Below are 14876 nucleotides of genomic sequence, written 5' to 3' on the forward strand. Positions count from 1 at the left end.
GATTTTATTTATTTATTATTTTAAGGGGGTGCTGGTGTAATTATTGTAATTTTGTTCCTTTTTCGTGTTTTTTTTTTAGTTTTTAATTTCTTGTTTCTTTAATTTAATTTTTCTTTTCCCGTTTTGTAGGTCGAGAATTTCCCTTATTGTTTCTATTTCTGGTTTATTTCTTTGTGTTTGTGTCTGATTTTGTCATATTGTTTCTGATTGGAGTTTTTGTTCTATGTTTGTTCTGTTGTGTTCTATTTTGTAACGTCGTGAAGGATTTTATAATAATAAAAAAGACCTACAATCTATTACTCCCCGTTATCAGCCATTACTGGGGGAGGAGACTGTAGGACAGGAGACTACAATCTATTACTCCCTGTTATCAGCCATTACTGGGGAGGAGACTGTAGGACAGGAGACTACAATCTATTACTCCCTGTTATCAGCCATTACTGGGGGGGGGGACTGTAGGACAGGAGACTACAATCTATTACTCCCTGTTATCAGCCATTACTGGGGGAGGAGACTGTAGGACAGGAGACTACAATCTATTACTCCCTGTTATCAGCCATTACTGGGGGAGGAGACTGTAGGACAGGAGACTACAATCTATTACTCCCCGTTATCGGCCATTACTGGGGGAGGAGACTGTAGGACAGGAGACTACAATCTATTACTCCCTGTTATCAGCCATTACTGGGGGAGGAGACTGTAGGACAGGAGACTACAATCTATTACTCTCCGTTATCAGCCATTACTGGGGGAGGAGACTGTAGGACAGGAGACTACAATCTATTACTCCCTGTTATCAGCCATTACTGGGGGAGGAGACTGTAGGACAGGAGACTACAATCTATTACTCCCTGTTATCAGCCATTACTGGGGGAGGAGACTGTAGGACAGGAGACTACAATCTATTACTCCCCGTTATCGGCCATTACTGGGGGAGGAGACTGTAGGACAGGAGACTACAATCTATTACTCCCTGTTATCAGCCATTACTGGGGGAGGAGACTGTAGGACAGGAGACTACAATCTATTACTCTCCGTTATCAGCCATTACTGGGGAGGAGACTGTAGGACAGGAGACTACAATCTATTACTCCCTGTTATCAGCCATTACTGGGGAGGAGACTGTAGGACAGGAGACTACAATCTATTACTCCCTGTTATCAGCCATTACTGGGGAGGAGACTGTAGGACAGGAGACTACAATCTATTACTCCCTGTTATCAGCCATTACTGGGGAGGAGACTGTAGGACAGGAGACTACAATCTATTACTCCCTGTTATCAGCCATTACTGGGGGAGGAGACTGTAGGACAGGAGACTACAATCTATTACTCCCCGTTATCAGCCATTACTGGGGAGGAGACTGTAGGACAGGAGACTACAATCTATTACTCCCCGTTATCAGCCATTACTGGGGGAGGAGACTGTAGGACAGGAGACTACAATCTATTACTCCCCGTTATCAGCCATTACTGGGGGAGGAGACTGTAGGACAGGAGACTACAATCTATTACTCCCTGTTATCAGCCATTACTGGGGGGGGGGACTGTAGGACAGGAGACTACAATCTATTACTCCCCGTTATCAGCCATTACTGGGGAGGAGACTGTAGGACAGGAGACTACAATCTATTACTCCCCGTTATCAGCCATTACTGGGGGAGGAGACTGTAGGACAGGAGACTACAATCTATTACTCCCCGTTATCAGCCATTACTGGGGAGGAGACTGTAGGACAGGAGACTACAATCTATTACTCCCTGTTATCAGCCATTACTGGTGGAGGTGACTGCTGCACTGTGTTGCGAGGTTGCTCTGTTTAGTGGTCTCCAGAGTTGAGCGAAACAGGTCGGCCAGATTCATAAGTCGCCGACTTATGGTAAAGTCGGGTTTCGCTGACCAAAACCCGACCACAGCGTGAAGTCGGCCATAAGGTCGGTGACCCGAGCGCCAAAGTCAGATTTCCCAGAATGCTTGCACGTGACTTTTTTCAGCCACTGAGGAAGGACGTACACTGTGGGCAACGAGATGACATGTGCAGCGTCCGGGGAGAGAGAGTTTTCGCACACTTTAAAAAAGCGGTCCGGCACGTTTCCTGTCCTCCACTCCCTGCCGACTTTTCTTCCCCATTGACTTGCATTGGGTTTCGTGTTTCAGTCGGACCTTCGACTTTTCATGAAACCCGAATCAACGCTAAAGAGGCAAAGTCGCTCATCTCTAGTGGTCTCGTCTGCCCCCTGTACACGTGGCCCCCACTTCCCCGGTGGCTGCACAGCTGATGATACCTGTACGTCTCGTCACCATCCTGGAGGAACCTGAAATGTGCAGCAAAACGTTATTATGTAAATTGTCGTCCCCCGAAACCTGTGCAGTCGGCAGCGATCGCAGGAGGACGGCGCCTAGAAAAACAAATGTTATCACATTGGAGGAAAAGAAAGGAAAGTATCACCAGAAATGTAGCACAGGGGCACAGGGTGGGGTGTATCGCACCGGCTTAGATACCTCTCCTCAGGGGCACAGGGTGGGGTGTATCGCACCGGCTTAGATACCTCTCCTCAGGGGCACAGGGTGGGGTGTATCGCACCGGCTTAGATACCTCTCCTCAGGGGCACAGGGTGGGGTGTATCGCACCGGCTTAGATACCTCTCCTCAGGGGCACAGGGTGGGGTGTATCGCACCGGCTTAGATACCTCTCCTCAGGGGCACAGGGTGGGGTGTATCGCAGCGGCTTAGATACCTCTCCTCAGGGGCACAGGGTGGGGTGTATCGCAGCGGCTTAGATACCTCTCCTCAGGGGCACAGGGTGGGGTGTATCGCACCGGCTTAGATACCTCTCCTCAGGGGCACAGGGTGGGGTGTATCGCACCGGCTTAGATACCTCTCCTCAGGGGCACAGGGTGGGGTGTATCGCACCGGCTTAGATACCTCTCCTCAGGGGCACAGGGTGGGGTGTATCTCACCGGCTTAGATACCTCTCCTCAGGGGCACAGGGTGGGGTGTATCGCACCGGCTTAGATACCTCTCCTCAGGGGCACAGGGTGGGGTGTATCACACCGGCTTAGATACCTCTCCTTAGGGGCACAGGGTGGGGTGTATCGCACCGGTTTAGATACCTCTCCTCAGGGGCACAGGGTGGGGTGTATCGGACCGGCTTAGATACCTCTCCTTAGGGGCACAGGGTGGGGTGTATCGCAGCGGTTTAGATACCTCTCCTCAGGGGCACAGGGTGGGGTGTATCGCACCGGCTTAGATACCTCTCCTTATGGGCACAGGGTGGGGTGTATCGCACCGGCTTAGATACCTCTCCTCAGGGGCACAGGGTGGGGTGTATCGCAGCGGCTTAGATACCTCTCCTCAGGGGCACAGGGTGGGGTGTATCGCAGCGGCTTAGATACCTCTCCTCAGGGGCACAGGGTGGGGTGTATCGCACCGGCTTAGATACCTCTCCTCAGGGGCACAGGGTGGGGTGTATCGCACCGGCTTAGATACCTCTCCTTAGGGGCACAGGGTGGGGTGTATCGCACCGGTTTAGATACCTCTCCTCAGGGGCACAGGGTGGGGTGTATCGCACCGGCTTAGATACCTCTCCTTAGGGGCACTGGGTGGGGTGTATCGCAGCGGCTTAGATACCTCTCCTCAGGGGCACAGGGTGGGGTGTATCGCACCGGCTTAGATACATCTCCTTAGGGGCACAGGGTGGGGTGTATCGCAGCGGTTTAGATACCTCTCCTCAGGGGCACAGGGTGGGGTGTATCGCACCGGCTTAGATACCTCTCCTTATGGGCACAGGGTGGGGTGTATCGCACCGGCTTAGATACCTCTCCTTAGGGGCACAGGGTGGGGTGTATCGCAGCGGCTTAGATACCTCTCCTCAGGGGCACAGGGTGGGGTGTATCGCAGCGGCTTAGATACCTCTCCTCAGGGGCACAGGGTGGGGTGTATCGCACCGGCTTAGATACCTCTCCTCAGGGGCACAGGGTGGGGTGTATCGCACCGGCTTAGATACCTCTCCTTAGGGGCGCAGGGTGGGGTGTATCGCACCGGTTTAGATACCTCTCCTCAGGGGCACAGGGTGGGGTGTATCGCAGCGGCTTAGATACCTCTCCTCAGGGGCACAGGGTGGGGTGTATCGCACCGGCTTAGATACCTCTCCTCAGGGGCACAGGGTGGGGTGTATCGCACCGGCTTAGATACCTCTCCTTAGGGGCGCAGGGTGGGGTGTATCGCACCGGTTTAGATACCTCTCCTCAGGGGCACAGGGTGGGGTGTATCGCACCGGCTTAGATACCTCTCCTTAGGGGCACAGGGTGGGGTGTATCGCACCGATTTAGATACCTCTCCTCAGGGGCACAGGGTGGGGTGTATCGCACCGGCTTAGATACATCTCCTTAGGGGCACAGGGTGGGGTGTATCGCAGCGGCTTAGATACCTCTCCTCAGGGGCACAGGGTGGGGTGTATCACAGCGGCTTAGATACCTCTCCTCAGGGGCACGGGGTGGGGTGTCTCGCACCGGCTTAGATACCTCTCCTCAGGGGCACAGGGTGGGGTGTATCGCACCGGCTTAGATACCTCTCCTCAGGGGCACAGGGTGGGGTCTTAGATACCTCTCCTCAGGGGCACAGCGTGGGGTGTATCGCACCGGCTTAGATACCTTTCCTCAAGGGCACATGGTGGGGTGTATCGCATTGGCTTAGATACCTCTCATCAGGGGTCTCATCAGGGGCACAGGGTGGGGTGTATCGCACCAGCTTAGATACCTCTCCTCAGGGGCACAGGGTGGGGTGTATCGCAGCATCTTAGATACCTTTCCTCAGGGGCACAGGGTGGGGTGTATCGCAATGGTTTAGATACCTTTCCTCAGGGGCACAGGGTGGGGTGTATCGCACCGGCTTAGATACCGCTCCTCAGGGGCACAGGGTGGGGTGTATCGCAATGGCTTAGATACCTTTCCTCAGGGGCACAGGGTGGGGTGTATCGCAGCATCTTAGATATCTTTCCTCAGGGGCACAGGGTGGGGTGTATCGCACCGGCTTAGATACCGCTCCTCAGGGGCACAGGGTGGGGGCTTAGATACCTCTACTCAGGGGCACAGGGTGGGGTGTATCACAGCGGCTTAGATACCTCTCCTCAGGGGCACGGGGTGGGGTGTCTCGCACCGGCTTAGATACCTCTCCTCAGGGGCACAGGGTGGGGTGTATCGCACCGGCTTAGATACCTCTCTTCAGGGGCACAGCGTGGGGTGTATCGCACCGGCTTAGATACCTTTCCTCAAGGGCACATGGTGGGGTGTATCGCATTGGCTTAGATACCTCTCATCAGGGGTCTCATCAGGGGAACAGGGTGGGGTGTATCGCACCGGCTTAGATACCGCTCCTCAGGGGCACAGGGTGGGGGCTTAGATACCTCTCCTCAGGGGCACAGGGTGGGGTGTATCGCACCGGCATAGATACCGCTCCTCAGGGGCACAGGGTGGGGGCTTAGATACCTCTCCTCAGGGGCACAGGGTGGGGTGTATCGCACCGGCTTAGATACCTTTCCTCAGGGGCACAGGGTGGGGTGTATCGCAGCGGCTTAGATACCTTTCCTCAGGGGCACAGGGTGGGGTGTATCGCATCGGCTTAGACACTGCACTCACTTGCTCCAGATCACTCTTCCCTCCAGCGTCTGCATTTCTCCCAGGATGGCGAGCAGCAGCGACGATTTCCCGCACCCGACCTGTCCGACCACCATAGTCAGCTGATCTGCACAACACAGACGGTATTAGCCCCGCGCCCCCATGACAACACTGATAGACACAAAAATAAACAGGCATCAGCTACAGGTCAACAGAATGAAAACTCCGCCCCCGAGGAGCCCTGGAGACCTGGGAAAATGGTCATGTGACAGCATGTTGTTCTGCTCATTGGTTGCCACCAGAATTTTATAGAGGGCAAAGGTGAAGAGTCATTTGACTTCTTCCTGCTCATCTGATAGTGATCGCAGCTCTGGAGGTGACTGGAGTATAACGACACGATGTAACAGCAGGATAGTGAGTGCAGCTCTGGAGGTGACTGTAGAATAAGACATGATGTAACAGCAGAATAGTGAGTGCAGCTCTGGAGGGGACTGTAGAATAAGACATGATGTAATAGCAGAATAGTGACTGCAGCTCTGGAGGATAAGACATGATGTAACAGCAGAATAGTGACTGCAGCTCTGGAGGTGACTGGAGAATAAGAAATGATGTAACAGCAGAATAGTGAGTGCAGCTCTGGAGGTAATTGGAGGATAAGACATGATGTAACAGCAGAATAGTGAGTGCAGCTCTGGAGGAATAGACATGATGTAACAGCAGAATAGTGAGTGCAGCTCTGGAGGAAAAGACATGATGTAACAGCAGAATAGTGAGTGCAGCTCTGGAGGTCACAGGAGGATAAGACATGATGTAACAGCAGAATAGTGAGTGCAGCTCTGGGTGTGACTGGAGGGTAAGACATGATGTAACAGCAGAATAGTGACTGCAGCTCTGGAGGTGACTGGAGGATAGAGCACGCCCAGGAAGAGGAGGAGCATCTGTGCTGAGCATCTGCAGGCTAGGGCCTTGCTAAGCTCCTGGGAAGGGAGGTTTTTTCCTGCAAGGACTTTCCATCTGCCCCCTTCCCAGGAAAGAGGACTTTCCCTGGGACTGAGCGCCGGGGCTGTGCCCCTGGCTCCCACCCTCCGGCAAGCCAGCTGGGGGTGGGGGGCCTCAGCACCATCCAGAGGCCAGGGTGCAGCCAGCCAGTCCCAGGGAGATGGGGAAAAGACGGAGCCAGGAGAGAGGGGGTCGCAGGACCCAGGAGCCCCGGGACACCGGGCCCCCCGAAGCTGGTACCGTGGCGGCTCCTCCTCCCGGAGGAGTGGCGGCCCAGAGCAGAGGTGCAGTGGCGGAGCCCCCCAACATCTGGGGCTCCAGAGCTGAGGGAGAGCCATCCACCATCTACGCCTCCCGCATCCATGCGCACCTCTGCGAATATGAGGAGGCCGCCAAACAGCTGAGAAAACTCCGGGAGGAGTTAAGGGGAGCACGAGCGGTGGCTAAGAACCGGCTCCCCGCCTCGAGACGAGCTGAGGTCTCCGCCACGGTGGAGAGGCTGAAGGGGGCTATCAGGGCCTTGGAGGAGATACGGGCGGCTATCCTGAGTGGGAGCGGCCCCTTTGCAGAGAAACTGAAAAACGATGACCGGTTTAGAGCCATGACCGGAGGGTCTCCTGGGGGGTCGGGAGGCCCCTGCCAGGTGGAGGGCCAAGAGGAGGAGGATGGCGGAACATCTACGCCTGCCCCACCTGAAGGCCTGGTGAGCAACAACACCCAGGTAACATGCAGCGGGGTGGCCCCTGAGCAAGTGGCTCTCCCACCGGACTCCAGTTACTCGGAGGAAAGTGGGGGCGAGGGGGAGGCTGGTGGGAGTGGGGACAGTAGTAGTGAGGGGGGCTGCCTCGTCCTACAGCAGGTGAGGCAGATCGAGTCCCCAGAGCGGTTTGGCACACTGCTCTTTGGGGATGAGGTCTGCCCTGAGGACGAGGCAACCGGAAAGAGGAAAAAGAAAAAAAACAAGCGCAAGCCAAAAAACACCGTGGCTGACAAACTTATGTTTGTCCCTCTTTCCGGGGCCCCTCTGTCCCGCTGTATGGAACCCGCTGCCCACCCCGGCTCGGGCCCTGTGGTGGGTCCGCAGCGGGGGCGCGGGCAGAGTGATGTGTGCCTGGGCCTTACCGTCACATCTGGTGGTGGCGGTGAGGGTTCAGGCAGCGACATGGAGGTCGGTGCTGGTGCCAGTGGTGTAACAGCCGCTGGCGGTATTGGCAGTAGTGGTGTCCGGGCTCAGTCCCCGGTGGCAGGGGGGGCTGGCCTGGCGCTCAGCACGGGTACAGCCAGGACCGCACCTCCGGCGGTGAGTGCTGGGGTCCCTGGATCCCCCACGCACGGGTCCGTTAAGTCTGGTCCACTTATGGGGGTCCAGAGACCTAGAAAGGGCGCGGAGGCTGCTGTGAAGCAGCAGCTAAAAAAATGCAAGGGGCTGGTAGCTCCTCTGACGGCGCCCGTGGCAAGAGCGGGGTCCCCGGCGCGTAGACCCAAAAAGGGGTCCGTGCTGGGGGCACCGCCGCCGCTGGGCGATGAGGGGGAGTGGCCAGCCCTGCCAACATCAAGTGGTGGGTTCAGGGGCGCAGTGACAGTCCGTGAGGGGGGCGTGGCCTCCCCGAGTGTTGCCCAGCCTGCAAAGGCTGCGGCATGCGGGGGGGCGTGTCCTCCTCGGCCGCTGTCCCGCCCGCTGTGCCCGCGTCACCTGGGGAGGGCGTGGCCTCGCAAGGGGTCACTGCTCTGCCCGGGGTGGCTGCGGCCGGCGGGGGGGGCGTGGCCTTGGCGGGCCCACTGCCTCCTGTCCCGCCTACCCCCTCAAGCAGCATAGTGCCCCCAAAAGTCGGTAGGGAGTTGTCGGGGTCCCCAGCCCGCTTACCTCCATCTGGTGGTGCGGGGGCTCTGGCGCTCCTTGGGAAGCCGGCGGGGGCGAACAGCAGAGGGCAGGGTGCGGTGGCAGTGGCTGTCCCTGTCCTCAGTGCAAAGACACCGCAAAAAGGAAAAAAAGTGGAGCCAGAGAACCCAGGAGCTGCTGCTGCTCCCAGGCTCGGGCAGGGCGTACTGAGTGCGCTCTGCTCGGAGGTATTTAAAGGGGCAGCGGCACTCCTGGACAAGAGTTGGAGCAGTGCCAGCAGCTCCAAGGAGCAGAGCACTGGCCAGTCAGGGCCCCCAGCAGGCAGGCAGGGGTACTGCAACACCAAGTCTGCTAATGTAAATAGTGGTCTATCTGGAAGTGAGAGTGGGAGTGAGATAGGAGATATTTTTGAAGAGCTGTTTGAGGACATAAATGGTGATGTGAGCGATATGGATGAGGGAGTGAGTGCGAGTGTGAATGTGGCAGTAAATGCTGGAGTGAGTGCCGGAGCGAGTGGAAATAATAAAAGAGTGAACGGGAGAGTGAATGAGGGTGCTGGCACAAGTGGTGGTAGTGGTGGGAGGGCTGGCCCGTCTGCCCCCCCAGCCGCGAGGCCCCAACGTAATTATGCGGGGGTCGCGGCTGGGGGTCGGGGTGGTTCCGGGGGGGTCTCCTCGCCTCCGGGCTCCGGGGACGGCGGTTTGCACCGCCGTTTCCTGGAGGCCCTCCAAAGGGGAGAAAGATCGATCATGGTAGAGGGGAGGACAGTGGACCTGTCTTTCTGGATAGAGAGACATGGCCTAGCAGCCTTCCAAAATCAAAGGGAGGGAGGGACTGTTTGGTCTCTCCCCACAGCCGGGCAGGGGCCGCCAAGAAGGAATGTGGTCCGTCTTAGGTGGGGGGGCAGTGAAGCTTGTCCACCTAGGAGCAAGGTGGTGGAGCTCCTCCTTAAGATGGGCTTCGGGGCGAATGACATCTTTGCCCTGATACACCCTTCGGCGTCCCGCTTCTTCGACGTCAGCTTCGTGCGGCCAGAGGGGCTTGAGCTCTTCTGGTCAAACTACGAGCTGGTGCGAGAAGAGCCCGGATGGCGAGACTTCGTGGCTCAAGCGGTGTCTCGCCAAAATTCCGTCAAGCGAGTGACCGTGGTTACATGTAACGAGTCACTCGCAGGCGTGGACATCATGACGTGGCTTTCCCGTTACGGGGAGGTCACCGAGGTCCCAAAAAAGAACAGGGACGAGTTTGGCATCTGGTCGGGGGGCTGGACCTTCATGGTCAAATTGAAGGTTTCCGGCGGCACGGTCACCCACATCCCTTCCTCGGCGTTCCTGGGAAGGGACAGGATCCTGGTCTTCTACCAGGGGCAACCGAAGGTCTGCCACAAGTGCGGCGACCCCACTCACTTCAGCGCCAACTGCAAGGTGCAGAAGTGCGCGTTGTGTGGTGGGGTAGGTCACCTGGCTGCCTTGTGCAAAGACATTCGGTGCCACCTGTGTGGTGACCTGGGTCACCCTCTCAGCCGCTGCCCTCGCTCTTTCTCTAATGCCGCCACAGGCCCGGTGGGGGGAGACCGCGGGGGGGCAACCCCCGGTGGCGCTGCTTCTGCTGTGGCAGGTGGTGGCGAAGGGGGAAGGGCTGAGGGGCCAGTGAGGAAGGGCAATGCTGCAAGGGGCCCCGCGTACCAGCGGAGGCAGGAAAAACGCCAGGGAGGTAAGGGACAGGTGGAGCCTCGGGCAACCGGGGTGATGCCTGCTCCTCCCTCCAGGCCCGTGGCCAAAGCCTCTGAGGCCCTGGGGGAGAGTGCGGTGAGTGAGGAGATCAGGAGGATGGAGAGAGAGGAGAAAGCGGCTGACTCGGACAATTCCTCTCAGTATGAAAGTGTTGATGAGGATGTCCAAGAGCAGCCTACAGCACCAGGTGGCAAAACCAGGCGTGCCAAGCGCAAAGCGGTGGGGAGGAAGGCTGACAAGCCTTCAAAGTCCCCCCCGCCCCCGACCACAAGGGTGCATACGGAAGGGCCCGCTGACCCCCCTCTGATCAGACTCTCCAACCGGTTCAGCGCCCTCGGGGGTTCAGATGATGAACCGCAAGACGAGGGTACTGGGCCGGGGGTAACACCGGAGGGTCCTTCGGGGGATGGCGGAGTCCGTCCCTCAGGGGGCATTGCTCCTCCTGAGGGGGGGACAGACCTGGAACCCGGGGGCGAGGACACCGGGGGGGGTGGGATGGACACGTCGGGAGCTTCCCTGAAAAGGAAGGTGTCTGACCCCTCCCCAGGAGGAGGTAATAGCGGGGTAGGGAAGAAATTGGCCATCCAACTCGATCACCCATGATGGCTGAACTCGCCCCGTTGACGCTGGCGTCTATTAATGTCGCCAGCATTAAGTCAGATGCGGCTCGCTTCACGGCCTTTGATTTTTTCTCCCGGATTGAGGCAGAAATTTTATTCTTGCAAGAGACCAGACTAACAGACATGGGGGCCATCTATAAATCACGGAGGGAGTGGAGGTGCGGGCCCTCATACTGGTCTCTTGCGGCCGAGCCGTATAGCGGGGTGGCAGTCCTTTTTAAGACTGCAGCAGTTGAATGCCGACGGGTTACTGAGTTGGAAATGGGGAGGTGCCTGATCCTAGATGTCTTCATGAGGGGACAAGAGCTCCGGCTCATCAACATCTACGGCCCGCAGTCCAAGTGGGACCGCAAATGTCTCTTCCTGAGGATCAAGCCCTTTCTTTTTACGAGCCGACAGGTGGTCTTCGGTGGGGACTTCAACACCATTACGAGGTCCCGTGACCGGGGGGGTCCCGGAGATCGCCTGGCTTATGATAGCGTCGCGTTGAATAGCATAGCCAGTGAAGCTCGCCTGGTGGATGCCCACATCCGGCACACCCCAGGTCACGGAGGTTTCACCTACCATAGGGGTAGCTGTAGGTCTAGAATAGACAGGTTTTTTTTGAAGGAGGACGCCATCTTTTCTGCTGTGTCCGCCGTTGAGGTGGAGTTCTCCGATCACTGTCTAATTTTCTTTTCTCTGAATGTTGCAGAGACTCCTCGGATGGGAAGAGGGCTGTGGAAGCTCAATTCGTCCCTGCTGGAAGAAGCGGAGGTGAGACAATCCTTCGAGGATTTTCTTCAGAGCCAGGTACCGCTGTTGGATCTCTGTAGTAGTAAGTCAGAGTGGTGGGAGATCTTCAAAAAGCGGGTGGCGGGGTTCTTCCGTCAGCTCTCGAGCCTCAGGAGTCTGAACAGGCACCGCTTGTACCAGGCTCTGGGGAGGAAACTCGAGCAGCTTGTCTCGACTGGAGGTGACCGAGAGGAAATCTCCAGAGTGAAATCTTTGCTCAAGAGGTGTCAGTATGATAGGCACACATCTTTGGTTTTTGAGAGGGACTTCGGGAAGTACCGCTCGCCCGACCCTTACAGAAACTGTAAGATGTCAGTGAATTGTAAGATGGTGACAGGACTGATCGACAGTACGGGGTCCCTGAACAGATCCAAATCAGGGATCCTGGAGGTGGTCAGATCCTTCTACTCACACCTCTTGGAAAAGAAGGATCTGGATCGGGACAGGATGTCGGCTTTCCTGGCTGAAGCCATCCCTGAGCCAGGGGGTGACCCCTCTCTTGGTGTTTTGGCAGAAGAAATCAGGGAAGAGGAAGTGAGACTGGCCATTGATGGGCTTCGGCTCAAGAAATCGCCAGGTCCGGATGGCTTAACATCTGAGTTCTATAAGACTTTTAGGGACTCCTTGGTCCCCCTCTTGACAGGGGTCTTTAATGAGTGTCTCTCCTCGGGCACTCTTCCCGGCTCAATGAGGAAGTCAGCCCTCATTATTCTGTCAAAGGGTAAGGATCCGTCCCGAATCGAGAACTGGCGTCCCATAGCGCTTCTCGATACGGACCGGAAGGTTCTGGCCAAGGTGCTGTTTAATCGGCTGGTGAAGTTTGCACCCCGGCTCCTTTCAGGGGCCCAGCATTGCTCTGTTCCAGGCCGCAGTACTTTTAGTGCTGTGCTCGGTGTCCGAGAGGCAGTGGAGCAGGGTAGGGCAGGTCACTGGAAGGGGTACTTGCTGTCATTAGATCAAGCGAAAGCCTTTGACCGGGTCAACCACGAGTACCTCTGGTCCGTCCTTTTGAGGTATGGTCTGCCTGGGAGGTTTGTAAAATGGTTAGAGATCTTGTACCAAGGGGCTGAGACTTTTCCGCTGGTGAATGGTTGGTCAGGTCGTCCTTTTGAGGTGGGTTCTGGGGTCCGTCAGGGCTGTCCGCTGAGCCCGCTTTTATACGTGTTCGCGATCGATCCCTTCCTAAGGAGGGTAGATCGTGGACCGTTGGCGGGAGTCGGGATGGACCGGGCGGGCTCTGGCTCCTCTCTGAGGGTGGTGGCGTACGCCGATGATGTTTCCCTGTTCGTATCCTCGAGAGGGGAGGCGGACTGGGTCATGTCGGAGGTAGTGCGCTACTCGGAGGCATCCGGGTCCATGATCAACCGGGATAAGTGTGAAAGTCTCTGGCTGGGAGGGGGAGATCCTAGTTTTGATCTCCCGGACACCCTTCCAGGGCCCCAGGCCACCGCCAAAATTCTAGGCATCGAATTTGGCCCCGGGGACTACCCCCAGCAAAATTGGGAGGGCAGACTTAAGATCGCCGCCCAAAAGGTGGACCAATGGAAGGGTTGGTCTTTAACCCTGAGGGAAAGGGTTGCCCTGGCTAAAGGCTATCTGCTACCTTTATTGATATACCTGGGCAGTGTGTGCATCTTGCCGGAACCTCTCTGGACGCGGGTCTATAGCCTGTTCTTCCAATTGTTATGGGGGAATAGGCTTAACCTAATCAAGAGGGAGGTTACATACCGTACGAGGAGACTAGGCGGGTTGGGTATGGTCAACCCGGTGGTGTTTCTAGTAAACACCTTTCTTAAGACTAACATCTCTAACCTCTGGCTAGAGAGGGCTCCTCCGTGGGTAGTCTCCTGCAAGGGTTGGCTTTGGCCTTTCTTCCAGGAATGGGAGACAGGAGGGCGGGTGAAGGACCTACGCACACCTCATGGGCATCTTCCGGCTTACGCTACCCCGGTTCTGAAGGTGATCCGCCGGTGGGGTCTGGGAATGTGGGAAATCAGGACCATGTCGAGGCAGTGCCTTGACAGGAGGGTCCTGTTGACCCATTTCCAGAAGCCCCTGGCCCTTAAGGATTGCCCAGGCCGGGATCTGGAGGTCGGGCTGGGGCTTTTAAATTCTAAGCGGATCCCCATGAAGTTTTGGGACTTGACCTGGCGTTGCTTCCACGGGAGGCTGTATGTAAGGGACAACTTGAAGTGCAGGAACTCCGATGACCGGGGTTGCCCTCGTGAGGAGTGTGGCGACGTGCTGGAAAGCATGGAGCACTTCCTGCTTCATTGTCCCTTTAATGCAGAGGTTTACAACAGGGTGGGTGCCTCCATACGTTGGCCGCGGCTGGCGTCCCTCTCCTACACTGAATGGGCCTATGGAGCGTTCAGATCCCTGGGTGGCCGGGACCCGTGCACTTTATTCCTAGTCAGTGCAGCGGTTAGGTTCCACACTTGGAATGCACGGTGCCTAGTTACGACGCGGAAAAAAACCCTCCCAAGGGATGAGGTGGTAGGAAACATCTTGGGTGACCTGGTGAAGGTCCGTTCTTTGGAGTTCGAAAGGTTGGGTGTGAGGAAGGCCTCTTGGCTTTGGAGAGGCCTCTCCTTTTAAAAACGCACTCAAGGGAGAGCTAGCTCCGTGTGAATGAGGGTAGGGATAGCATAAGTTTCACTGGGTGTGTTAGGGACAGAAGTAGGGGCAGATAGGGACAGGGAGGGACAGGCACTGAGGGACAGATAGAGAGTTAGTTATGATAAGTTAGGTAGAGTAGGGGCAGGTAGGGACAGATAGGGACAGGTTTCTTTTTTTTTAGGGACAGAAGTAGGGACAGTCTTAGTTCTTGAGGGATAGGATGAATGTGTTAGTGAGGGATGGAGCCTCTAGAACCCCGTTTTCCTGGTGGTGGGCTGGTGCATGCCACCTTAGCTTTTTGTTTTAAAAACAGGACATATAATGGATATTGGGCTTACAGGTGCCAAACTTGGGCCTTGGGTATGTAAATGCTGTGTTTAGTTTGTATATTAATGCGTAAGTAGATGGGATGGTATTGAGAGTTTTGGAAAATGTCTTTTGGTTGTGCTTTGGTAAAAGGAAAAACATATAACACACGTTTTTTTTTTTTGTTTTTTTAGTTAGAATGTGTGGATGGGGTGTAGTCAGGTTGGGAGGGGGGTGCATGGGGGGTGGTGGATGGATGACCGGATGCCAAGAGCAACATGAAGGAGCAGAGGAGCAGGGCAGGAGAAGTAGACTCTGCGGACCCTGGAAATAATTTTTGTGTGGAATCAAAAGGCCATAAACTTTCGTGG

At 56.2% G+C, this 14876-nt stretch overlaps 1 protein-coding gene across 6 annotated transcripts in view; it reads right to left on the reverse strand.

Moving 5' to 3' along the window:
• The window catches only part of ABCC9 (ATP binding cassette subfamily C member 9), a 180949-nt gene that overhangs the window by 89981 nt on the left and 76092 nt on the right, over positions 1–14876 (reverse strand). For 5 of the 6 annotated variants that reach the window (XM_073562293.1, XM_073562295.1, XM_073562292.1 and 2 more), the window contains 2 exons: positions 5636–5741; positions 2285–2314 (listed from right to left, as the gene is read on the reverse strand). In XM_073562293.1, the coding sequence (XP_073418394.1) occupies positions 2285–2314; positions 5636–5741 (136 nt within the window). The remainder of the gene's footprint in view (positions 1–2284; positions 2315–5635; positions 5742–14876) is intronic. The other variant, XM_073562296.1, reaches the window with a different exon arrangement.

The sequence above is a fragment of the Dendrobates tinctorius genome, unplaced genomic scaffold (assembly GCF_039654945.1).
Source record: "Dendrobates tinctorius isolate UK_male_01 unplaced genomic scaffold, ASM3965494v1 ptg000344l, whole genome shotgun sequence".
Classification (NCBI taxonomy): domain Eukaryota; kingdom Metazoa; phylum Chordata; class Amphibia; order Anura; family Dendrobatidae; genus Dendrobates; species Dendrobates tinctorius.